At 45.2% G+C, this 25,769-nt stretch overlaps 1 protein-coding gene across 12 annotated transcripts in view; it reads left to right on the forward strand.

Annotated features, from left to right (window-relative positions):
- LOC118316684 (neuron navigator 1-like) overlaps nucleotides 1-25,769 on the forward strand; it is an 80,221-nt gene that overhangs the window by 50,436 nt on the left and 4,016 nt on the right. For 3 of the 12 annotated variants that reach the window (XM_047330968.1, XM_047330967.1, XM_047330977.1), the window contains 23 exons: nucleotides 9,835-9,973; nucleotides 12,177-12,480; nucleotides 15,061-15,883; nucleotides 16,013-16,534; nucleotides 17,195-17,236; nucleotides 18,118-18,260; nucleotides 18,369-18,548; nucleotides 18,670-18,722; nucleotides 18,979-19,008; nucleotides 19,161-19,184; nucleotides 19,400-19,477; nucleotides 21,047-21,130; nucleotides 22,385-22,496; nucleotides 22,589-22,710; nucleotides 23,336-23,520; nucleotides 23,627-23,789; nucleotides 23,884-24,082; nucleotides 24,175-24,263; nucleotides 24,365-24,463; nucleotides 24,590-25,027; nucleotides 25,120-25,271; nucleotides 25,375-25,446; nucleotides 25,557-25,762. In XM_047330968.1, coding sequence (XP_047186924.1) covers nucleotides 9,835-9,973; nucleotides 12,177-12,480; nucleotides 15,061-15,883; nucleotides 16,013-16,534; nucleotides 17,195-17,236; nucleotides 18,118-18,260; nucleotides 18,369-18,548; nucleotides 18,670-18,722; nucleotides 18,979-19,008; nucleotides 19,161-19,184; nucleotides 19,400-19,477; nucleotides 21,047-21,130; nucleotides 22,385-22,496; nucleotides 22,589-22,710; nucleotides 23,336-23,520; nucleotides 23,627-23,789; nucleotides 23,884-24,082; nucleotides 24,175-24,263; nucleotides 24,365-24,463; nucleotides 24,590-25,027; nucleotides 25,120-25,271; nucleotides 25,375-25,446; nucleotides 25,557-25,762 — 4,259 coding nt within the window. Of the gene's footprint in view, nucleotides 1-9,834; nucleotides 9,974-12,176; nucleotides 12,481-15,060; nucleotides 15,884-16,012; nucleotides 16,535-17,194; nucleotides 17,237-18,117; nucleotides 18,261-18,368; nucleotides 18,549-18,669; nucleotides 18,750-18,978; nucleotides 19,009-19,160; nucleotides 19,185-19,399; nucleotides 19,478-21,046; nucleotides 21,131-22,384; nucleotides 22,497-22,588; nucleotides 22,711-23,335; nucleotides 23,521-23,626; nucleotides 23,790-23,883; nucleotides 24,083-24,174; nucleotides 24,264-24,364; nucleotides 24,464-24,589; nucleotides 25,028-25,119; nucleotides 25,272-25,374; nucleotides 25,447-25,556; nucleotides 25,763-25,769 lie in introns of all 12 variants that reach the window. The other 9 variants (XM_035644756.2, XM_047330969.1, XM_047330970.1 and 6 more) reach the window with 9 other exon arrangements.

Below are 25,769 nucleotides of genomic sequence, written 5' to 3' on the forward strand. Positions count from 1 at the left end.
TTCCAGTGACGTTGCGTTCAGGCTATTACTTCCTCATCTCTGGGCCACAGACAGCAGTTTGTTACTCGGTCTGTGTTGCTCCAGAGCTTTGTTCCTTTACTATATTCTGTTGATCTGAGGCAGCTGTCATCGGCAACTGTGTGTGTTTGTTCTTTTTGCACGTCTGCGGCACCGTCCTTTCGCACAGCTGCTTCAAGTTAACAGCAACCTGGAAGAAGCGTGCTTCATTCAAAATTGGTACCTCCCTCTCTTTCTCGTCCTCCCTTTTCCTCCCCTTTCGTCCTCTCGCTGGTTCCAGCTCTTTTCAAACCAAAACATCCCCCCCGTGCGCTGTTAATTCACACAGCCGTTAAGTCAGCTGACGTATCTGGAGGGAGGCCAGAGGTAATTCTACCCCAGGATCCAAACCCCTGTCCGGGGGCCCCCGCGTGGCGGGGTTCCCCTTGTGAGCTCTTCTCCGGTTCTCAGCCCTTGAGTTGGGGCGGGGAAGCGCTCCACACTGCACCCCAGACTGAACTGGAGGTTATTTAGAAGGCCATTCCACCTCGTCCCAGGAGTGCTGTCCCTCTTCTGCTTCCTGCTCGGCTGTAGAGAAGAGAGGGAGTTTGGAGGTCAAGGGCTATTGTGTCATAGTAGAGATCTGTTGGTCAAAAACTGAACACCGAGACATTGACCAAGACTTTGTGGAGAACATGTTAAAGGATTTTCTCCCCTTCCTATTATGCTTTGTTTTGTGTGTAGATTCAAAAAGCATCGTTTGTGTTATTATGACTGCATTCAAAGACCTGGGGCAGCCATGTTTAGACTGTAGGAGCCAGTCACCTTTAAGCCTTAACCCTGTTGGAGGAGCTGAGTCAGCAGAAGACAAATACTCAGAAAAATATGTGTCTGGTTCCTCTCCAGGAATCCTCTGTGCACCTCTCACTACTGTTTTCCTTTTTGGGGCCTACTGTATGAGAAGATCAAGATGACCCAGTGGGTGTCGGCGTGATCAACAGTCACAACAGTCATTTTTTCAGCTCCCTAAAGTTCCTTATATGCCGGTTGGAGCCTTTCAATGTTTTGAGCGTCCCGTTTCAATTCACGGGGATGAAACAGTTCACAGGAAAGTTCAGCTGCAGTGTGTTGAACTTCCTCCGTCCACCCCGGGGAGGTCAGGAGGAGAAAGGAGATTCTGAGATTAATTTGAGGAGAATTTCACCAAAGCCACTTCCCCTCTGCTTAACCTGTACAGTTTCCCCCCTAATCCATCATTCTCCATCTCGCCTACGCAAAGATAAAAATTAAAAAAAAGAGGAATTTTTATTGTCCAGAATATCAAATTATGTGTTTGAGAGCCTTTTCTGTGCTTTGCTTTCCATCCAGAAAGTCCCAAGCATTTGTAAAATGTGTTCCTTTCCCATGGAAAACCTCACTATTCTTCCGCACACCTCGGAGCAGGTAAAACGCAGCTTGGTGTAACCCTCAGCCAAGCAGTGACATGAGGCAGCCACTAACATCACACACATCTGACAGCTAATTCAAGCTTTACTGTTGGGGGGGAAAGTGGCAATTTAGTGCTTTTAATGTGTGTGTGTGTGTGTGTGTGTGTGTGTGTGTGTGTGTGTGTGTGTGTGTGTGTGTGTGTGTGTGTGTGTGTGTGTGTCTTTGTGTCCTAAACCCTGAGGCCATTTGCTGTCAGGGTTATGCCTGCCGAATGCACAACAGGGTTTCTCCTCTGTGATGGCCATTTAGGGATGTGACCTCGTCTTTTCCTCCATGGACTCAAACACACACACACACACACACACACACACAGAGACACACACACACACACACACACACACACACACACACACCCTACCTCCCCTGGCCTGCTCTGATCCCGGTGACAGATGGAATTAGTTGTAATTATGAGCTCATTAAATCCTGCCTGTTCTGTAATCCCCTGTAATGCCCAAATTCTGCTGTGTGTGTGTGTGTGTGTGTGTGTGTGTGTGTGTGTGTGTGTGTGTGTGTGTGTGTGTGTGTGTGTGTGTGTGTGTGTGTGTGTGTGTGTGTGTGTGTGTGTGTGTGTGTGTGTGTGTGTGTGTGTGTGTGTGTGTGTGTGTGTGTGTGTGTGTGTGTGTGTCCAACCACAAGAGACTGTCCAAGCGGCTATGACACATTGTTCCATTTTACGTTATCGAACTGTACAAAGAGGAAATCAACGTGGAAGAGGAAATTACTTCCTCTGTTGAGTGTGCATCCAAAGGCAGATTGCCTGCACAATCTGGGCCTTGTGAATGATTTACTGTAAGTGTTTAACAATACAACTCAGCAGAGAACATGCATTGGGAAGCTAATTAAAAGCCATTTTAACAACAGATTCGTTGCTAATTACTGTACAAGTTCCCCAAGACAATAACACGCCTCTATAAAAAAAAGTGGCCGAATCGGTTAGTTATCAGCGAGACTAAATGTCAACTCAGCAGTACAGCAGTGTTTCTCTGATAAGAACATAACTCCACAGAGCAGCAGAGGGCTGGTACTTTATGGAAATATAGCAGCTAAAACTACATTTGTAATCAATCTGCCTGCGTCTAAAGTCCAATAACAGACAGGTAATGTACACCATGGTCGCCATAACTACGGTACAGTGGTTTGATATTCCCGCCATGTTATGTCTGTATCGGCTTTATGTGTCAGAGTTTGAGACGTTCAAGCTATAACATGGGCTGCTGGGCCTGCAGAGGGAATTCTCACACAGCCCTATAAGGTGTTGCAGTGATGGATAATCCTATACAGAAGAAAAACAGTGTATGTGACCTGCAAGAGGTTTTAAAGTCATCCCACTCTGTTTTGATCACAATTCAATCTCCAAACTCTCAGTTTGATTGGAAAATAAAGATTTTACCTCGGATGTTCTGCAATGATTATAAACTGTCTGTGTGCGTGCGCGTGTGTGTGTGTGTCTGGTTTGTGTGTGTGTGTGTGTGTGTGTGTTTCCTGGCGATAAGCCGCTGAAGCGGTCCAGGGACCCACAGTGTTTGCCATCTGTGCTCACACTTACACCCTCTTTTTCGATTTTATCAAGTAAATGGACCAGCCACCTGTATTTGATGGCAGCTCGTGCTCGTGGTAGTTGGTCTTGATTTTTATTACATGTCTTACATTTCTTACTTAAATATACTTTACCATACTATACACAATTGTGTTGGAAAAGAAGAATCACTGATGAATGGGTGTGGCCAGTCATGCTGCTCGCTTCGGAAAATGAGTCATTTTGTTTTGTGAGTGTACGTGCGTGTGTGTGCAGACGAGTGTGTTTACATCAGTTTAAATTCCGAGAGAAAACAGTCATTTCTGTTGGTTTCACATCTTGTTTCGTGTCAAGACTGAAACATGTGGAGGATGTCAAAGCAGAAAGCTTTAGTCAAAACGTTGCTGTTCTTTTTTTATGGTTTATCTCCTGTTCTCGACATTTTGTCTGTCCGATTTTCTGATAATAATGAATAACATTATTCATGCATCCCTACGCATGCTGTAAGGTGGAATATAGCATTTCCGTGGCATAATGGCAAAGGATTTTATCTTAGCTGCATTTTTTTTTAGTAAAGGCCGATGTATCCTTCATCCCCTTCTGTTAACTTCCCCTTCAAGCTGATCTGAAACCTTTCTACAAACACACAAAGTGGACAGACAAATGCACAAGTGCAGACGATGCATCTCACCCCTTTTGTCATTTCTCTCACCAGTCACAGCATCGCACATTTAGTCTGTGGGGAATCTAATGGCTTCTGCAGCCCGTTCGTATATGTGCCCCCTCCGGTTTCTGAGCCAGCTGCCCAGTGTCAGTCTGGCACTGCCCCACTTTCCATTCGCCTGAAAAGGCATCACTACCACCAGGAACCCGTCTGATTTAGCCATTTTGGGTTCTGCCATGTGACACTGTGGATTTTTAATAGGAATGGAAAGTTCCTGTCCACTGTAGGACTGCAGAAACACTTTCCACGTATTTACACACGTGGAAGAGTCGGGGTGTCCAAATATCACCCTGGATAGGACCTATTTTATCCCCATGAACTCCTCTATTCTTATCACAATAATATTTGTACTCTATTATTAAGTGTTTCCATGCAGCAATTTTCAAGGAACAATTTGAGAAATGTGGGAAATTTGTACAGTTATACACAAATCACAGTAAAACATTTCAAAGACGCTTTTATACTTGTGACTCAAACACGCACTGAAGCGTCTCCTTCACTGGAAAGACAGTTCCTCATTTTGATACATGAAACAGAGAGACATGCTATATTTTCCTTTTGACTGAATTAGTGGCACCAGCTGTTTATGTCGATTCGCCTGTCTCCTAATATTCATATAACAGCAGTGGATGGAAATGTGCATAAATTGGCATTTTCCATTGTCGATTTTGCTGGAAATTTGTTTAGACTTTGTTTTAAATTTAGATGAAAATCTCATTCTTGTCTCCTCTCCTACAAATCTTCCATCTGTCCTCTATTTTCTCATCTTATCTGCTCCAACATGGTCCGGCCGGGTCAGTGTTTTATTTCCTGTCAGCTGCTGATTGGCCAGATAGGCTTTAAGGTCACATTACTAGTACACATTCATAATCATTTCATCTCGCTGGTCCAGGTGAATATAAAGCATTGTTGCAAAGTATAAGGCGACGAGATTGATAATGACTTTCCGCTCCTCCTCCTCCTCGCTATTGATCTGTTGTGTAGCGGGTGGCTTTGCCTAAGTGCACTGATGTTCTCTATAATGTCCATTGACTATTGATGAGGTAATTACTTAATTGTTTTTTTTAATAAATCCTATGGAGGTACGGCAGTACCTGTTATCACTGCCATCTTCTGATGGCACAGCAGAGCTTCAGCATCATCTTTCGTCTTAATGGCCTTCATGCATTTGTTTTTGTTTGGATGGAACAGCTTATTAACCAATACTGTTAAGTCTGCTCTCTTGGCCTGGCAAGACTCCAACTCCCTGCGAGCACTGCTCTAAAAGAAAACCTCAGGCAAAGCTATTTTGTCTTTGTAGTGGCTTTTGTACTTCCTTCTCAAACTACTGCATTTCTATTTTCTGTCTCCCTTGCTTCAACGAGAGGAGACGAGAGGAGAGCAGACCAGACATAATGTGCTGCAAACAAAAAAGTCACATTTTGATCAAAGGAAATGGCTGCACAGTGTGAACAGTGGAGAAACACTGCAGCTCGTTAATAAAAAATCAACTATTTTGCTCATTTGCAGATATCCAACCATTCTTGTGAGGCTCAGTGTTTGTGTGGGTCTGTCGGACCTTTAGGCAGACAGCAAGGAACAAAGAAATCATGTCTCTGTGTCGGGAGGATGGGGAGCATATTGACTACGAATGACCTTTATTAATCTGGTAAATGACAGAGAGGCATTTAAACCATGTAAAATATTCTGCAGCTCGCAGCCTGAGAGATGATGAAATCTAAGTTGGCCCTGGATAGACGCCTCACTGTGGCTTTTTTTTCTCGTTTTTGCGGTGCGGCTATAACGTCATGAGCGAAGACAGAGTAGGAAACCACTTGTGTGCAGCTGGCAGAATACACTGTGTCCATGTGGCATGCACTCTCTGCTCAGCCGGAAAACCAACCCTCGGTCAGGTGAAGGTGAAGAATGAGTTTAATCGAGTGCATCTCGGCCTAATAGACATTTATCGCGGCCTGAATCAAATCACCATTGAAATTTGTTTTGCTCATGAAATTATAGTCCTATGGTAGCATTGTGTCGTGATGCTTTCCCTCCGGCCTGGAGGTCATGACATTTAGCACAACATGCATATGTGATTGATGAGCATTGTTTACACCATATATCATGTCATTTCATCCATCATGTTGTTGGTGAGAGATTCAGCTTTTTCAGGATGCGTTATAACGTCGAACCTTTTAGAGGAAGCTGTACTGTGGGTTGGGCTCATTAGAATGAATATAACTGTGACAGGGAAGTGGCTCGACTAAAATGGTGCTTGCTGTGAAACATTAGCTAATCTGCGAAAGGGATGATGTAGACGAATTAGGCGCTAATATTATCCTCCAGTCTCTGCAGCTGCCGCCGAATAATGAAAAAGTTGAGGCAGAGCGATTAGGAGGAGAGATTATAGCGGGAGATTTCAACAGCTGCTGTGGGAGGAAGGAAGGATGAAATTGCGGGGGGTAGGGAGCGAGTCGGTAGAAGTTTAGAAGAAGAGATGAGAGAAAAAAATCCCCTCGAGCGAGCGAGCGCGCCGCCGTGTCCTGAGAAGTTGAGAAGTGTCTCTCCGTGTCATCAGCAGCACTTCTGGTTTCCACTGTAGCTCTCTCTCCTTTTCATGCTTGTCATCTCAGTTCTTTCTTCTCTCTCCACGTACCACGTCGCCCTCTTCTCTTGAGTGTCCTTCTGTTTCATCGCCCTCTTTTCAAGCTCCGTCTGCCTTTTATGTCACCCAGTGGAGTTAATGGAGGACTACAGAGGAGCTGGATGACAGTGGACCTGGCGGTAGCCAGATTTTAGTCGGCACTGACTGAGGATATCGGGTTTTTTCAGGGAAATCCGAAAATTATTTTTCAAAACCCTTGGATTGACTTGGACGGACAGTGTTTCAAGACCTTCAAGCTAATTCTTTCAAAGTCTCTCGGATTTCCTGCTCACAGAACGGAGGAGTTTGGGTCATTGAAGCATGATATGACATAATTTTGGCCGATCAACTCCTAACTTGCTGCCAGAACAGTTGTACTGAGATTCACACACTTACGCACACAGATAAACTGTAACACTGGCTTATGATGCCTTATGTTCCACTTGGCATTGACTCGGTCTCAACTCTTATTTACTTTTTGAGTCTCGGTCTCATTTCATTTATCAGAAGAATCAAGAAAAACGCAATGCAGACTTTCTTCTTGTGATTCAAATACTGGATTTTCTAAATTCATATCCACGACCAGATGATGTCACCAATCGATTTAGAAAGAGTCCTCTGTTTCATATTTCATCCACCCATTTTGCTGGTGCTGTACGTGCTGTCTGATCCCTGAGCTCATCTCTCTTCTCTACTCTTTGTTTTCACGTGGCGGCAGAGGGAAACCTGAACCCTGCAGTGACTGTGTTTGCACTGTTTCTTATCACGTCCCGATTATTCATCGGAGCGGGGCAATATCATTCACAAAAGCCCTGGTGGAGACACAGATATCTCTCAATAACAGGATACAAAAGAGACAGGTATTGCTTCAGAGAGGTGCTGATGGTAAACCACAGCTGTCTCGCATAATGGACATTTATTCCCCAGCGATGGGCTTGTTCAATGGAAAATGAACAATGGACACATGCACACACTTTTGTTCTTTGTTTTATAATGATTTTTATTGTTCTGCCCTCACTACTGTTGAAAGATGCACAAGTAGCCTATAGCATCCCGCTACAAGACTGTTTTGTACTCATTTGAAAAAGTGTTTTAGCACTTCAAATTAAGACACAACATGCAGCTTGGCTCTCTGGATGTGTCAGGCCCAATCTTAAATATGACCTTAATCTTAGTCTGGCAAGGGAGCACGGAAGCTTCAGATGTAAAATCTTGTCTGCTCTTTTATATATATATATGTCGAAGATATCCACAGGCGAGACAGGGAGGGCTTTCCCTTTCGCCCCTCTCCCCCTGATCCCCTGCGTCAAGTCCCCCAGGACACAGCATGACCTATACAGGCACCCATCCGGAAGGCCCGCGCCGCTGTCTCCCCTCTCTGTCCTCCAATGTGCCACAGTATACATGACCTCATTAGGCAAACCCCACCCTCTCAACTTGCTTTACAGTATCGTATGATTTCAGTCCAACTTATTGACCCTAATGAGAGAAAAACCCACCCCCCTTTAACTTCCTTAACATGACCTATTTAATGCACACAGGCAAATGTGCACCCCGTGTACCCGACTACCTCACTCATGTACCCCTCTTCTCCCCCACTTCCTCACTCCTGCAAGTCATTGTATTGAACTAGATGACAGATATGTTCCAGTTATTTCTTGAGGCTTATATGACCCGACCTCTCACATTACTGTAGCTATAGTATTGGATACGGGTGAGATTCAGAAAGCTTCAAACTCTGGACAAAACCAATCTAACTAAAGAAAAAATCTTGAATGAATCACTTGAATCTTCACTTGAAATCATAAAGGCCGCACAAAGATATCAATTGTTAAATAAGCAAAAGATTTAATGGACACTTGGGGCACACCTCACGTATTCTCTGCTAGAAGAACTCATGCACATTCTTGAGGGTTTGTTAAAAAAGTGTCCTGCAAAATAAAAATAATAGCCGTTTTTAACATATTAAGTCAAGAAATTGTGTCACAGTATTAACATTAGACAAGATTAACACTAAAACAATAATGAAATTACAATACGCCTTATAAAAAAATATGTAAAATCAGTAGAATAATAAAATGGTGAGGAGAAGGATGTGCAGGGTTATAGAATGAAAAAAAATATGCACGTAAGTTTTAAGATTCTCATAAAAAAAGCCTTGAGACCAAGAGATCATGGGGCCACAACTAAAGTGTGATCCTCAAATTGTGGACCAAAATTTTGGGATGGCAAGTGAGAACTATTTAGGCAACCATTTATTTGTTATCTGACGGGAACATATACTGAACAAATCACTGAGGTGAACAGGGTATTAGCCGTAGTAGAAAAGATGTTCAGATGGGAAAAAAATAGGTTCAAAAACAGTCAGGTACAATACGCTTTGATAAAATGCTTCCATGAAAGCACTGAACATCATGAATTGCCGATATTCAACTGTGTCAACTTTATCCAAGTTGAACAAAGGTTCATGAAGAAAAGACAAACGACGAAGAAGCAGATATGTGCCATGAGGACAGGATTCATAGTCCTGGCACAGACTCTCTCCTCCCACGTGCACTCGTGGGCGCATGCATCGGTGTATATGTTCTTTAGTGCTATTTTTGTGTATGGGGGTTGAGATGATTTCACGAGTGCTCTGAAATTCTGTTCGCAAAGTTCTAGGCAGTGTGAAAGTTAGGTATATAGAGCACGCAGCTTTCCAAACGAGGTCTGTGTCTATGAATATTTAATCAAAAGACAAACTAGACAACATGGAGCCGAGTGAGCCGGTCGCTGATGTAACCGAGCTGGTGGGTGTTTCATGCTCTGAGCAGACTCTGCGAGATATCGGACACAGATTGCTTTGTTTCTAAGATAATCTTGGGTGTGATGGTGATGTGGTGCTGTGTGATACTTGATCGATCCCTGTAGAGATTAGTGATCAGAATTGGCTAATTGGTAGCGGTTCAGTACCTTGATCAAGGACAGTTTTATAGGGGCGTACTTGGCTCTGGGACTGACCAGTTGAATGAAAAAAATCTGTGCACCAAAACTCGGAGCGCACCCCTACCATCCATTTGGTTTCTAACCTGATAGATACTTTTGATCACTAATGATTATGTTTTTGTTGGGTAGGACATGGCACCTTTGTCCTACAAGTTGTTATCGTTCAATGGTGTGGTCCCATCCTTTTTTTTAGACATACCAACACTGCCCTATCACACAACCTCGAGTACCTCTTCATTGACACAACTCGTCACGTTTTTAATGTGTTCTTACACAAAGCATATAGTAAAGGGGTTATTGTTAAAATGTATTTTCATACAACTAAAATGTCAACGTTTAGGTTGTTTTGGTCATTTGCATTCTCTGACCTCTTTTAAAAAATATACTTTTATCTAACTATTTTTAATCTGCATATCCAGCAGTTTGCAGTACAAGGATGGGAATCACGCATTTGGTACATTTATTAGCTGACACATCGTCTTTGTTTCCTGTTTCTTTCAGCTGGGACGAGAGCAGTTCCATCAGCAGCGGTCTAAGTGACGGCTCGGACAACCTGAGCTCCGAGGAGTTCAACACGAGTCCCACCCTCAACTCCCTTCCCACCACTCCCATCGGCTCCCGCAGGAACTCAGCCGTAGTGGTAAGTAAGGTACATGTGTGAGTGTTGGATACATTGGTATTGATTACGCTTTTAATTAGGTGAGGTATTGATTATTTGTCAACTGAGGACTTTTAAGACTGTGGTCTTAAAAATGGAAGGAATTGGGACTCATGACCTCAGTGCTTCTAAAATCCTGTCTACAGCTCTGCTTGACTTTCTTTAAGACCCATCTGTAGCTCTATAGGTTCCACACTGTGCGTGTGTGTGCGTGTGTGTGCGTGCGTGTGAGTGTGTGTGCGTGATTTTGGTCACGTCTCCACAATGCATTTCATAGGGCTGATGAAGGTGGATTTTAGAGGGAGACAGAAAGCGAGAGACAGAGGGAGTTGCTGTGAGAGGGGAAACCGCCGTAACCATAGCAACCCAAGCACAGGGATGCTGAGAGCGTGGGGCTTTGTCTCTCCCACATATACTGAAGCACAGGCGTAGAATGTGGCCACCTTCACGCACTCACTCACACACACACACACACACACACACACACACACGCATACACACACATTGATACACACTGGGCCATCTGCAGTCCTGCATCCAGGCCAGTGAGCTGGAAGAACAGGGGCGCCTCCCTCAACGCCTAGTTGCAGGAGTCATAGCAACCATTACCCCCCCATAGCATCATTGCCATGGCAACCAAGCATCACATCATCATGCACCCGACATTTTTAAATGCATTTGGGTCCCTGTTCTCTCACCATTCTCAGCTGATGCTTTTTTCTTTATTGGCTTCTCTTTGTCTTTGTGTCTCCTGTTGATTTTTCATTACCTCAAACGGCAACTCTGACTTAGCATTGTCTCCTCTTCCCTCCCACGTATTATGTAATATGCTCAACAGGGATATTAAGGTTGAGGGAGAGAAGGGTAATGAAGAGAGGGGGGGCACAAAGAAGAGAGAAACAAAGGGAGAATAAAGGCTACAAAGTGGTCGTGGTCTGTGTAGGTGGTATACAAAAACCAGGATTTCCTCATTTCCGCATGGAGTTTGACCAAGTACTCAAAGTTAATACACCTTGTTTTCACAGAAATGTTGTGCATCTGCCTATCTGTCTGTTCGCATTGTTATCCGTGTTTTGACATGGCTATCTGACCAGATGTGTATCTCACCCCCCCCGTGTTTTAATAATCAGGGAATGTGTGTGAGGAAATGACAATGTTTTATCAACAAGGGCTGGGTCGAACAGGACACACACACTCACACATACCTCCTACTCATGTGATGTGAACCTGCCCATGGGGTCTATTGGTTTTAATAAAAGAGGAATTCAGCATATGACTTTCTTGGGAACCGTTGGGTGCAATGTCTTGCACTGGCACACACACACACACACACGTCCAGTTTCACATTCACACACCTCCTGATGCATCGTGTAACTGTTGGTATGATCCATCTCTGTTACAACTAGTCATATGCATCCACTTGTAGTCATCTATAAAACGCACACACACTCACACAGGATCGGTGTATTTGCATGTATTCACCACGACGCACACAGACGACCTTGACTCAGTCATGAGTTTCATATTTAATTTAGTTTAAACATTTGACATCATTTCCTCATTGAATCATTTTTTAGGCTGCTCTGACTCTGTGCATGTCAAGTGTGTGTGTGTGAGTTTTTGTGTCTGATCTATAAATCTGTCTGTGGTGTGTGTACAGTACATATGTGTGTATTTGAAGGGCAGTTTCTCCCACATGCTGTCTCTGTCCACTTCTCTTTTGAAGTGTTCAAACAGAGCCCACATCAGACTGGAAAGATGAGACATCAGTGCGTGAGTTTTTAGGTTGACTGGGTCAGGCGTATTTTTTTCCTCCTCAGTTGGAATCTGAATATCTGTTTTTGCATAAATGATTCAGTGAGTTGTTGCACTGAATTAGTCATACCAGTGTATGTGAGAGTGTATGTAAAATGTCCGCAAATGTTGCTCAGCCCCCCTAGTAAAAATTTTGGAAAATGTCTGAGTGAGCCCATGTGAGAATAAAGCAGGAAAATCTCCATAAAGATTCACAGTAGGGAGTGGGCTCTCCACCCAGGTGCCAACCCTCGATCCGAATGTCCTGTAATTTTCCTGCTGTTGTAAACAAGTCTGACTCGGACAATGTCTTAAGTTGGATCTCACACACTCACTTCTTAAACATTTTGTCAACACACTGTCTCATAGCACGTGTCCGTCTCCCCTCTAGATGCGTACGGACGCAGAAAAGAGATCTCTGGTTGAGAGCGGTCTGTCGTGGGACACCGATGATGCCAAACCGGCCCGCAAGAGCCTGAGCAGCGTCTACGATACGGGAAGTCTCAAGTCAGAATCGGCGAATAGATGGAAAAAGACGAGGCCACCGCAGGGGGAGGGGCTGGAAGGAGGGAAAGGTGAACTGAAGAAACCTCAAACCCTGGGTCAAGGAAACGTGTTGAGGAAAGGAAGAAACCCACCTGTGGGAGTTACATCCCCAATCACCCACACCTCTCAGGGTGGGCTGAAAGTGGCAGGTAGGTGGAGACACGCACACACACACACACACACAAGAGGAAGGTGTGATATATATATATAAATATATATATAGAGAGCTACATTTGAAATGGTTTCATAACCTGAGCAGACGCACACATTTCTCTGGCTGTCTTTTCATATTCCCGTCTTTCTGGCAGTTCCACACCCACACACAGTCACAGACACACACACTCTGTCTTTGTCCCACACATTCATCCACAGCTGCAGCCCACCCTCTGGGCCTTTAGAAAGTGGTGCCATGTATCAAACGCCCATCACCACCCACTCCCTTCCTGTGAGCCAAATACACACACACACACTGTTTTTTTCTTCCTATTGGGCCTTTCCTATCCAAGCTTTATTTTTGTGTCGGACAGAGACAATTTATAGCAAGGCCTTGTACCCAAAACAACTGGACCAGAGATTGTGTGTGTGTGTGTGTGTGTGTGTGTGTGTGTGTGTGTGTGTGTGTGTGTGTGTGTGTGTGTGTGTGTGTGTGTGTGTGTGTGTGTGTGTGTGTGTGTGTGTGTGTGTGTGTGTGTGTGTGTATGTGTGTGTGTGTGTGTGTGTGTGTGTGTGTGTGTGTGTGTGTGTGTGTGTGTGTGTGTGTGTGTGTGAGAGATTGTGCCAACCTTAAACAGTGTCACCCATCACTCTTAACACGCGCGCACACACACTCCCAATCACACACACAAAGAGCACAATAGTGAGGATTGTGCAGCTTCCTTTTAGGCTCACCATCTGTGTGTTTGTTTACGTAAGTGCACGCGCACACGCGCATACATATAGAAAAACGGCATAGTTAGTTGTGCCAGTCTCGATGGGCAGTGTGGTGTAAATTGTCGTATTTTCTCTGGGACTGTCCTGTGTTTGCACCGCCAGAGTGCAAGTGACAGATAGGCCAAAACAAGTGAGTTGAAGCAGCCTGTGATCTGTGTGCCAGGCTGTTATTGTTGCCGATGTCAAGCGCGTGAATCTGCAATCAAGGCTACTCTGTCTGCCTGAAAGTTTCAGACTGTAATTAATTAGATGATGGAGTCAAGAGAAAGCGGACCGGACAAGGTTGTTACAGCTACAATCTCAGACATGAGGAATTATGGTACATCTTTATTCCAAACTAAATCTTTCCGCTGCCCTCACCTCACCCACTGTCGCCTTAAATAGAAGACGACATAGGAAGGGAGAATTTAGATGAGCCGTTTTCCTTCAAGAGATGGCAGTGACAGACATCTTATGTAAAGCCTGCCACTCTATTTAACCACTGTGTTCTCCTCAGGCCTCTTGCTTGGAGACATGCAGGGATTCACAGTCTCTTCCCCAGCCGGTGTCAGTAAATCAGGCTTCATTTATGTCAAAATTCATACAAACGACTGGGCTCTGTCGGTATGTGTCACTGTGTGTGTGTGTGTGTGTGTGTGTGTGTGTGTGTGTGTGTGTGTGTGTGTGTGTGTGTGTGTGTGTGTGTGTGTGTGTGTGTGTGTGTGTGTGTGTGTGTGTGTGTGTGTGTGTGTGTGTGTGTGTGTGTGTGTGTGTGTCGCGGTTTTACGATTGATTTGAGTTCATGACTTGACATGTAAACCCAATTCTCACATTCACAAAAGAACTCCGAGCGTAATGTGTTGTCAGTGTGGCATTCCTGTAAGATCTGATCACTGAATACTGTGTGTGGTATATATGTATGTATATATATGTATGTGTGTGTGTGTGTGTCTGCCCCTATGTGTCTGTATGTGTCTTTTGCGGATTTATAAATACCCTTAAGTGACTCCAGATGTCCCCAGGCAGCACACCAGTGGGTCTCATTCAACAGCAGTTCTTTGACTCCGTTAATGCCTTGTATATAAACCTCCCATTACGTACAAATTAAGAGCGTGGGTAGTGTGGACTCTGTGCACTTGTGTGGGTGGTATATACAGTCCACATGTGTCTAATGGACTCTTTATTTTCCTCATAATAACTTACAAACAAATCCAATTAATTTGCCTATTGGGAAATGCACAAAATCACCAGATCCGTTCTACCAAAATCATCACTCTCACTCCACTTTCTTGTCCCCAGAGAGTCTTCAAGGGTGGAGAAATTCTGCCACGCTGGGTGTTTCATGCAGTCTTGCGCCCACAGACATGCTTCATGAGCGTGAACACCAGTTTTCCACAGCCATATTGCACATGTTAATCTCAGCACTCCGCAGCTGTGACACACAGACGTGTACTTACTGGAAAGCCAGAGGAAGAAGAAAAAAAACTATTTTAGTTCATTGGGATGGAAAAGAGTAGTTTGCGTGATAACAGTGTGTGTGTGTGTGTGTGTGTGTGTGTGTGTGTGTGTGTGTGTGTGTGTGTGTGTGTGTGTGTGAGTGTTTGAGTGAGAGAGAGAGAGAGAGGTTGAAGCTGGCTGTGAGTCTGGTCTACACACCAACTGTCTGGACAGGGATTTGCTTTTATCGGCCGACAGTCAGACCGTGTAGGTGTTCAGATAAGATATCAAGTCCTAATATGGCGTGGTTAGTCTCTCTCACCACAAGGCTCTTTGTTCATGTTACTCACCAGTGATTCTTTGTTTCTCCTCTACCTCTTCAGGTTCAGTAAAGTCAGATGGGAAGCCCATGGATAAGTCCCGGTTAGCAGTGAAGGCTTCGGGTCTCCAGCGCTCCTCCTCTGACGCTGGGAAAGACCACCGGAATGGCACCAGTGGCGGTGAACAACGTAAACCTCCATCAGGCCTGGTCAGGCCCTCAACAGGTGGAAACTTTGGCTTCAAGAGGCCGACCTCAGCTACCAGTAACGGGACAAACAATGCCAGCGCGTCCACTGCGATGAGTACAGGTGGCAGTGCCATTCCCAGCGGTTCTGCAACTGTGGGGAAGATTCCTAAAACATCTGGTATTCCTGTCAAACCAGGGGCTGGTGGTGGTAGTGGTGGTGATGGTGGACGGAAGACAAGTCTAGATGTTTCAAGCAGCGACCATAGTGGTTTTCTGTCCCCAAATGCCAGGACGTCTCTCCAGTACCGCTCCCTGCCTCGTCCCGCCAAGACAAGCACATTGACTCTAACCCGGCCGAGCTCTGCTCGCCCTGTAAGCACCACCATGGACACAGGCTCCGGACTGATCAAACCTTCCACTACAACACCCCAGGGCTCAAGGCTAAAAGAGCCTGCCTCAGGAACAGGGATGAGTAAGGCAGGTGGTCGTGGGATCCCAAGCCCCAGTCCCGTCAATCAAACAGACCGGGAGAAAGAGAGAGCCAAAGCAAAAGCTGTCGTATCTGACTCAGAGTGTGGAGGTGGGTCTCTGAAGAGAAGCCCTGCTCCGACCCCCTCAGAGAACGGGGTTAAGCTCCAGGGGCTGAGACCTCCCAGCAGTGGGAAGGGCATAGATCTGCCCTCACCCAACACACACAGGTACCAAGGTTATTCACTTAAAATACAAATATCTACAAGCAGTCATTTCTCAACCAATGCACACACTATCACATACAAAATAAAGTATGAATAAGCATATGCCTCAACATTGTCTGACATTCCTTTTAGATTATCTGGGGTGCGCAGCCTGGCAAAGCCTCCTTCCATGGCCCAGCTTGACAAGCTGAACTCCAACAGCCTGGACAGGGGGGTCCAAGACTCCCTGCCCCCGAAGATCCCCCCCTTCTCTAAACTCCAGGACCTGGCTAGCTCAGCAGGCAGCTCTGCTGGCCCCTGCTTGACTCCCAGCCCTGCCCCGTTGCTCAACGTCAACTCCTCGGCCTGCTTCTCAAGCTCGGGGATGGGGTTGGGGCCCAGGCAGGTCTCTTCACTCGAGGTCGAAGGGAACAGGGGGAGCACCTCTCCCCTGCTCTACCCCCGTCTGTCCGGGCTGCATCGGAGCATGGAATCGTTGCAGCTCCAGATGAGTCTGGCTCCAGACCCCCAGGAGAGGGAGAAGAACCGGCAGAGGGAGAGTTTGGTGAGAGGCTACACCACAATGGAGTCCAGAGACAAAGTGAGGCCGGAAGACAGAGGCCCTCCGGCCAGCTGGAGCTCTGGAAGTAAAGTCTCGTTGACTCTCACAGACAAGTGAGTTCAATTCTGCCGAAACATTATCGTTAATCGAGCATTCATGCACAGATGTTTTTTTTGTCATCCATGTTTCATTGCCACTGTCATGTGGCTCCATCTACTGGTTAGCTGTGGAACTACATTTACATCATTCATCGTTCAGGGAAGGAGTGGTCAGGGAGAAGCTTTGACTTCTTATCCGTTTTTCTTTGAACGGTACAATCACACATTCTCATCAGGTCGCGGAGTGGGCAGGTGGAAAGTTGATTTGTGTGTGTGTGTGTGTGTGTTTGTGCATCGAGACATAATCTGAAAAGCAACGGCAAAATGTGCAATACGAGATGTTAATTATTTCCCAAATTATTAAGAAACATAATCACACTGCTGTTCATTTATTGCTCATTATGTGGTGTAATGAGAAAGCAAAAAAAGTAAAGGCAACCACATGGGTGCACACGCATCCATACACATACACTTACACAATGACATTGTGAGGGGTCGCTAAGCTGTTATTACCACGGGCCTATTATCAGCGTCGAACCGGCCCGTGCTCACTGAAAACATAATTACTGGCTGACACAGTCCTTACTGTGCTTCTTTGTGCCTGCTGCCTGTTCTCAAGAGTTTAATAACTCACTGCACCAGTGGTTAAATAATTACACTGTTTAATCTCCACAGTTCTCAGAGAGACAGAAACACACTGCCAAAGAAAGGTTTATGGTAAGTTGACACACACACACACACACACACACACCTACTGCTTCAGGCTTCATACACACAGGGCTGTCAGGCAGTGATTGTTGTCCTTTGCTCTTTTGGCACAGTCCTTTAATTGCACTCACACAGAGATCTCATTGATAAGATCCGTTCTGATTGACGGACTGTGTTAATCCTGTCCGCAGGGCTACTAGACATCATTCCTGTTCCGTGTGTTCTTAAACTCGTTGATAATCCCCCTCAAAAAATCTAATCTGTGTCATACTGGCAATTTTCTGTGCGTCTTTCCACTCAGATGTTGGCTCTGTATATGCATGCGATGCAGAATTTCTGAGGACTTCTGAGTAATAGCCATAGGTGGGACTTTTATTCTGTATAATAATATTCTCATATGGAGATATCAGGGTTCACAGTAGGGCTGCATCATATACATTTTTTAACAAGTATTTTCATTATCAGTCAAAATGCTTATTATTCTCTCAATTAATCATTTGAAAATGGCCAATATATTTTCCCACAGTTCAAGGTGACATCTTCAGATTTACACTTCGCCCGAGAAATATTCCGTTTAATATTGCTTGGAAATGGACTAAAACTGATTTTCATTGATTATCTTAATAGTTGTCGATTCATTTTCTGTCGATTGACTGCTTGATCAATTGACCAGTTGCTGCAGCTGTTCCTCAGTTATGGTTCTAAATGTATAAAAAACAATGTTCTAAGCTTTACTGTGTTTCAAGGATTTATTAAGAACTCTTCTTTCTTGGCTTTTTTGCATCCCACATGAACATTGCACCTTAATTTCAGCTCACAACAACATATTTACATTAATACACGTTTAACACAACATAACTGAGTTTGTCTCCTGACGTGTGTGGTTGCAGCGGCACCTCCCAGGTTGAGGAGGAGGGCAAGGAGAAAGGAGAAAGGAGACATTCTCATACTATCCTCAGTATGACCGACTCGCTCACTCTTCCGTTGACGTCTTCACCCACCTCTCTGCCCCGCACCTCCAAGACCAGTATGGGTGAGTATGTACATGTTAAAGAACACTGGTTGGAAAATTAGTGCTACACTTATTATGCATTTGTTGAACTTAATGTATAGCGTCAGTAACTCTCTGGTGTCCCATCAGTACCCAGCCCTGTCGGCGGACCTCCGAGGATGACTCGATCCAACAGCATCCCGACACAAGATGCCTCTCTGGAGCTGTACGGAGCGTCTCCACTGGGCAGCACACTGTCGCTGGCCGAGCGCCCGCGCAGCATGGGAATGGTTCGCTCTGGATCCTTCAGGGACAAGGAGGCCGACGAAGGTGAGTCCACCGAATCATTTTTAGTATCTGTTACATAATGTTCTGCTTGCCGTCGTGCCCTTCAGTTTCTAATTTGGCGTCTGGTTGGTTTATTTTGTTGCTCTTGATTTTCTTTTCTCAGTTCACGGGTCTGTGCTCTCCCTTGCTTCCAACGCCTCGTCAAGCTACTCCTCGGTGAGTGTGGGCAGCATGCAGACTCAGGTAGATACTCTCTCTGTGTGTGTGTGTGTGTGTGTGTGTGTGTGTGTGTGTGTGTGTGTGTGTGTGTGTGTGTGTGTGTGTGTGTGTGTGTGTGTGTGTGTGTGTGTGTGTGTGTGTGTGTGTGTGTGTGTGTGTGTGTGTGTGTGTGTGTGTGTGTGTGTGTGTGTGTGTGTGTGTGTGTGCGCTTGCATACAGTTATTTTTTCTTCTCGTTTCACACTTTCAAACAGTGCACACTAGAGGCAAGACTTTCTCCCTTGGTATGCTCTGCGCCTTACTACTCCTCTCCCCTCCTCTCCTCTCTCCTTTCCTCTCCTCTCCTCTCCCCTCCTCTCCTCTCCTCTCCCGCCCCTCTCCTCTCCCCCTGCGTCTTATCTAACATCTTGACTTTTATTCCCCCCTGCTTCTAAAGGCTGAGGAAAGGATTCAGGGAGAGGTGAGTGTTTTCATTCCTGCGCTTTTCCTTCTTCTCTGTCCCATCAATTTCTTTCCTTTCATCCACCACTCCCCTCCCTGTTGTCAGCGGGAGAACAAGTCGGCCCCTCATTTCATGAACACCATCCACTCTTGTCACTCATGAAATGTCAGCCATCCTCAGCTGTATTCACCATGGTTATATTATAGCACATCACTCTGTGTTTTTCCTCACAGCAAATTCGCAAACTGAGGAGAGAGCTGGAATCGTCCCAGGAGAAGGTGTCTAACCTGACCACACAGCTGTCAGCAAACGTACGTGCTAACATGACATGCATAAAGTTTCTTAATAGCATATTTTCTTTGTAGGTACAAATTTATATTCTTAAATAGAATAAAAACATTTTATTCCTATTTTAACAATTCAAGACAAATTTTCATTGTGCAAATGTCCCTTGCAGTGAAAATAAGGGCAAATACCTAACTTAGCACAACAACATGAATGAATGAGGAAAAAAAAAAGATACTGCTCTGTGACACTAATCTGAGTGACATATTCACCATGTCATCGTTTAGGCTACAATATGCAGCCTTTTACCTTGAGGTAACTGGAGAATTAGCAGTACCCTTGCTGCCCCTCCCTCTAATTTTACAACCCAATACTTGTCACTCATCTGTGATGCGCTGACCTCAGTGACATGTGCCCTGAAGCTGAGGTAACTGATACTCATAAAATCAGCATCAGTTTTGGACATGGGACATAGCAGGCGAAGGAGGAGCAACGTCTGGCAGCCTCTGGCTTTGTTGTTCCTTTGTTTCTTACCGCTTCCTTCATTTGCTTTTTATTCCCTTTATTCCCAAGAAGAAGGGTCACAGATTAGAAGTTCATTTTGATGTGAAACATGTTTTGAAACAAACTAAGATTTGCACAGTACATTAAACCTCTTTCAGGTGAGATTATTCTACCAGTTCATTCGCTGTCGTGGTTATGATCGTGATTTATTCCGTGGGTTCAGAATTTAATCCCTTCCTGTTCACAACACCTATCAATTTATCCAAACCTCGCACTTCTCTTCTTCACAAAATCTCTAACACGAGGCAGAAAATTTTGCCTTTAAACAAAATAGTGGAGAGACGCACAGAGAGAGATTTTAAATTCACCCGTGGTATGTCAGTCATAAATCATTTCAATGCAGTCTCAGCACATTTCTTATCCATGCGGGGCCTGAATAAATCTATCCCCCTCCTGAACCTCTCCCCCACTTAGCTTAGACACACACACACACATGCGCCTCGCCCTCTCTTCCACTCTACAAGGTAGTTTCTGAATGACCACCCTGTCAGCATTTTTATTGGTCCAAGTGGATGAATACAGCGCAGGCATTATTCATGTTCATACATTGCCCTCAATCAAGGGTGTATGTGTGTGATTTCCTTCTCCTTTTCATTCCATTTGACCTTATTCTGTGAGAGGAATGAATGGGCAGAACAGATGCACCCATCACAGCATAATTGGATTAATGACAGGGCTGTATCCATTATTTCAATATATTATTGTTCTCAATAAAGGAAAATGGAAAGTGATTTTCCTCTCTCCTCCTCTGATCCAAAGTGGACGTGTGTGAGAGAGAGATCAGGGAGGAGGTGAATTTTCCACAGGAGGCGTCCCGATCAGCCCCTGTGTGTTATTTAGCTGTATCAGAACCTTGTATATAAGGAATAAGAGGTCTCCTCGTGTTTCCTGATGTTCTTTCAGAAATCAGTAATAGCAAAAAGTAGATTTATATTCTGTTGATTTCCTGTTATAGACAACTACATGAATACAATTTTTGGTTAAAAATCTTATTTTTCTTGTTTTTGCTCTTCACTGTATGTTTCTTACAGGCAAATCTCGTGGCTGCCTTCGAGCAAAGTTTGGCATTGATGACAACTCGACTCCAGAGTCTCTCAATAAGCCATGAACAGAAGGTAAGAACATCTATCACGTCCACGGGTTCCAAATAGTCACAAACCTGAATTCCAGCTGCGTTCAAACCATTGTGTCCGTTGTTGCGAGCAGTGAGCTAAGAGTAGGGGGAGGCCTTTGTGCAAACACTGCGCGGGGTGACTTTGATCACAGACTGCAGCGAGGAGCTAAATATAAGTGAGAGGCCCAGGCTGCAGCTCCACACGGAGAGTTCACGTGAGAGGCAGATCAATTAGGCTGGACGATAAGCTCAAAGTGCACACGGTTTGCACGTGCACCTCGCAGCACACAACGCATTCCTGCGTTCTACTGCCTTTGTATCAGTTTTTGGTGCGGATAAACCGATCGGTGCCCGAGGGCGGTGCTCGGCGTGTCTGTGTGGGTGTGTGTGTGTGCGCGAAAGTGAGGAGTCTCTCTCAGAGCTTCATGCTTTGCTGCTCCCGCTGAAAGCCCTGTCTAGACCACTCCAGAGGAAAGTCTTTGTTGTGTGTGCCAGCGCACTGACCTGTGCAGCTCGGCCTGGAGCACAGGCTCTTTAACCTTGTGGAGATGGGCCGGGTGGCTCCATTTATAGTGGAGTGGGATCGACTTTAGCGCACGATGGGCAGCACAGTGAGGCTCCGCTGATCTGAACTCTTTGTCCTTCTGCACTTCCAACCTCATGAGGGAGATCAGGCCCAGCAGGTGTATGACCTCATAGTGTGGGTTTGAGTTTGAGCGCTTGATTAAAAACATCAGGCCATTGCCCTGCTGCATTAAAGGTATGGAGAAATATTATAAATATTGAAAATCGGAAAACATCCAGCCATTATCATTTTGGATGGATCATGTTGTTAAACCATCCATTCATCTACAATTTGTATGAAATGCTGCTGGGCCTGTATGTGAGTATGGAAATGGCTGTAAATGTTGTAGCAGGAATTTTTCCGTAACTTTTCCTGCCATCCCCCAGTAAAATTTCCAGGAAAAAATCAGAGTGGGCCCAGAATACAGCCGGAAAATCAAAAAAAATTGAAATTGAAAATTGAATGTTCCACAAATGTTCATGCTGTTGTGAACACATGTGACCTGGACAATCTCCTGCTGCGTCCTGCTTTAGAACGCAACACGTTTGTCTACGATGAATCTAAATATTAAAGAAAGAAGAGAAGAGAAACCAGTCTAAATTCAGTTGTACAGCTCTGAGTTTCTCAAACAGATGAAAAACTGATCCACCCCGACTGAATGCCCCGTCATTTGTCATTTTGATGTTCAAGCAGGACTCAGAGCTGATGGATCTGCGGGAGACCATCGAGTCCCTGAAGACCAGGAACGAAGAGGCCCAGGCTGTTATACAAGGAGCTCTGAACAATCCAGATAACATGAAAGGTTTGGAAATCAACCAGCCGGAGATGTTTATTTTTTTCTGTCTCTCGGCACATCTGCCTGTGTGTTTGATGTGGACTGCTCTTGTTCTCCAGACATGCAAATCCGACGTCAGAACTCATGCGAGAGCATCTCAAGTCTCAACAGCCTGACCAGCATGTCGAGTGTTGGCAGCTTGAAGGACCAAGATGCCAAGAAGAAGAAGAAAAAGAGCTGGGTAAGAATAAATGCTCTCTGCCTGGTTTTTACTCTCAACAGTCTGGTGTTGGTCTATGTCCAGACTCTTCTCCTTGATAATAAAGAGAAAGCAGCATGGAAAATAAAGTATGGCCAGTCTCCTCTGTGTTGTGTTATTTTACTGTTTTTGGTGTTTGAGGTGAGTGTAGTCATTGTGTCCCAACAAAGCCTCTACAAGTTTCTGTCACACAGCATGAACTATCTGAAACTGCGACGACGTCCTCATGTAGCCTCCATCACTGTTTACTAACCGCCTTGACAACCGATTGGCTGCCTGTTCTGTGATTATTCACTTGGAATGGAAGGCTGTGGTTCAGTCATAGTGGCCATCAGCACAAATGCTGTTTCACTAAAAGTGTTTATTGTGTTATTAACAATTATTAACTGTCGGTGGGTCAGTTTGTAAACTTTTATGAGTAATTGCTTTTTTTGCTGCGGCAGTTAAAATTTTCTAAAGGTATCTGTAATGTCATCTTATTCTTTCTTCTTAATCTTCCAAGTAGAGTGACACTTTTTAAAAAATCCTCTTTATAGTAATGGATACAGTCAAACATTGAATATTAGTTCAATATAGTCTCTCCCTCCTTCTCCCTGTTTCTATGCAGCTGAGGAGCTCCTTCAACAAGGCGTTCAGCATTAAGAAAGGCTCCAAAACCTACTCAGACATCGAGGAAATCGTCACCCCCGACTCCTCAGCTCCCAATTCCCCAAAGATGCCTCACGAGGGGGGAGACAGCGGGGAAAATCAGCCCTCGTCCCTCAAAACCTCCGCTTCCGCCACCTCCTTCGTGTAAGTACCTAAACACTTTACTTTACCAGCTTTTTAGCTCAGCAGTGAGAAAGCCTAGTCTGTCGCTTTCATCTGGCACTGATGAGTGCATCCATGTCTCCTTCAGGATCATGGAGACTACAGAAGAGGGGGAGAACGGGGAAGCGGCGGTTTCAGATCTCCGCTCAGAGCTCTGGGTGAAGGAGAGGGAGCTGACAGACATCCGACTGGAGGCCTTGAACTCTGCTCATCAGCTGGAGCAGCTCAGAGATGCCATGAACAGCATGCAGGTTTGTTTTTTGAAGTATATACTTAAGATCAATGTAGTAGTGATATTGGATTTATGTGTTAATGGAACTTAAATTTAAAATGTCCACTTTCTAGTCAACGGTAGAGAACTTGAAGGCGGAGAATGACCATTTGAAAACAGGAACTCAACCCCATGGAGCAGGCTCTGGTCCCACCTCCTCCACGTCCCAGCCTTCAGGCCTAGCCTCTCTCCTGGGGCCCTCTCTGAGGCAGCCAATGAGCATGCCCCTCACAAAGTCCTTCAGCCTCAGTCTGAATGATTGTAAAGATGCAGGTAAGCAAATGAATAATATTAAGCTCTCACACACACATATAAGTCAAAAGTTACATGTAATAATTTATCCCTTGTTTCCTCTTCTCCTCAAGACGTGTCTCCAGTTGAAACGTTAAGTGTGTCATCATCGCGGGACGAGGTGTGTGCACGAGTACTAGTCCGCAATGGAGATCAAGCAGAGGTGAACACGCACCACAGTCAACGGCTACTATATACAATAAAGTCAATGCCTTCAAATTGAAACGTTTGGAACTGATGCACTGTTTCTCTCCGTCTCTGTAGGTCAGTAAACAGCAGCAGGAGTATTACTTGGGCTCGGTGCCGGTCAGTGCGGGGACGGACTGGGCCGGTCTCGACTCTCTCATAGCTAAGATCTTCAAGGTGAGTCGACAGTCGTCTCTTTCACTGTGTAAAAGGTTTTAACAAATGGTTCAGCTGTGATTTAATGGATCAGGCTTTACACATTTTAAATGTGGTAATCTTATCTTATCTTTCTCTTTTGTTCAGGACTACCTAACTCAAGTGGACCCGACTGCCAGCCTGGGTCTGTCCTGTGATTCGCTGCACACGTACCAGATGACGCAGGGAGGGCAGAGGGTTATGGGAGGCGACAAACCCCAGGCCTCACCGTATCGTTGTCTCAGCAGTGGCTCAGCTCGAATATTTGTCACCTTGAAAGGTCTGCGAGAAAAATGCGTCGACTCGCTTGTGTTTGAGACTCTGATTCCTAAACCCATGATGCTGCACTACATCAGCCTGCTGCTGAAGCACAGGCGTCTGATTATGTCTGGGCCCAGCGGCACAGGAAAGACCAACCTAGCTCAGCGTCTGGCCCACTACCTGCTGCAGCGCAGCCGGATCGACTCGTCCGAGTCCGACCACGAGACCTGTGACCTGGGTCGCAGCGCCGCCGTCACCTTCAATATGCACCGTCAGACACAGAAGGTAACGCCTTATTTTGAAGTCTATTTTTTTAATAAACACTGTATTCCTGACCACACACAAAACAATATATTCGCCTGTCTGTGCCGTCACAGGAGTTGCAGTCGTATCTGTCCGACCTAGCGAATCAGATCGACAGAGAGAGTGGAGGAGAGATGCCGCTGGTCGTTATCATAGATGACATTAGTGATCCAGCGGCCATCACTGAGCTTGTGAACGGAGCGCTCACCTGCAAGTATCACAAATGGTGAGTCAATTCGAACTGCTACACTATTTCTTAAAAGCGATGACATAAGTTTTTGGGTTTCGTGAAAGTATATAATTTCCTCTGTTGATGTGATGATTTTCAGTCCATATATCATTGGAACAACCAATCAGCCGGTGAGGATGTCATCCAACCACGGACTGCACCTCAGCTTCAGGTGAGCACAGAGCCGGAAAATGTTCACAGTGCCTCCTTTGTCTCTGAGAGTCTGTTAAATACAAAATGAAGCATGAAACATGAATGAACATTTCTTGCACATGGTCACAGGATGGTGATGTTCTCCAACAATGTGGAACCAGCAAATGGGTTCCTCCTGAGGTACCTGCACCGTAAAGCTATGGAGGCCTACCAAGAGGAGGAGCAGGACTCGACGCGCCACCAAGCTCTCCTCCACGTACTCGACTGGGTCCCTCAGCTCTGGTACCACCTCCACACGTTTCTGGAGAAACACAGCACTTCTGACTTTCTTATAGGTGAGAT

Source organism: Scophthalmus maximus, chromosome 3 (genome assembly GCF_022379125.1).
Source record: "Scophthalmus maximus strain ysfricsl-2021 chromosome 3, ASM2237912v1, whole genome shotgun sequence".
Taxonomy (NCBI): domain Eukaryota; kingdom Metazoa; phylum Chordata; class Actinopteri; order Pleuronectiformes; family Scophthalmidae; genus Scophthalmus; species Scophthalmus maximus.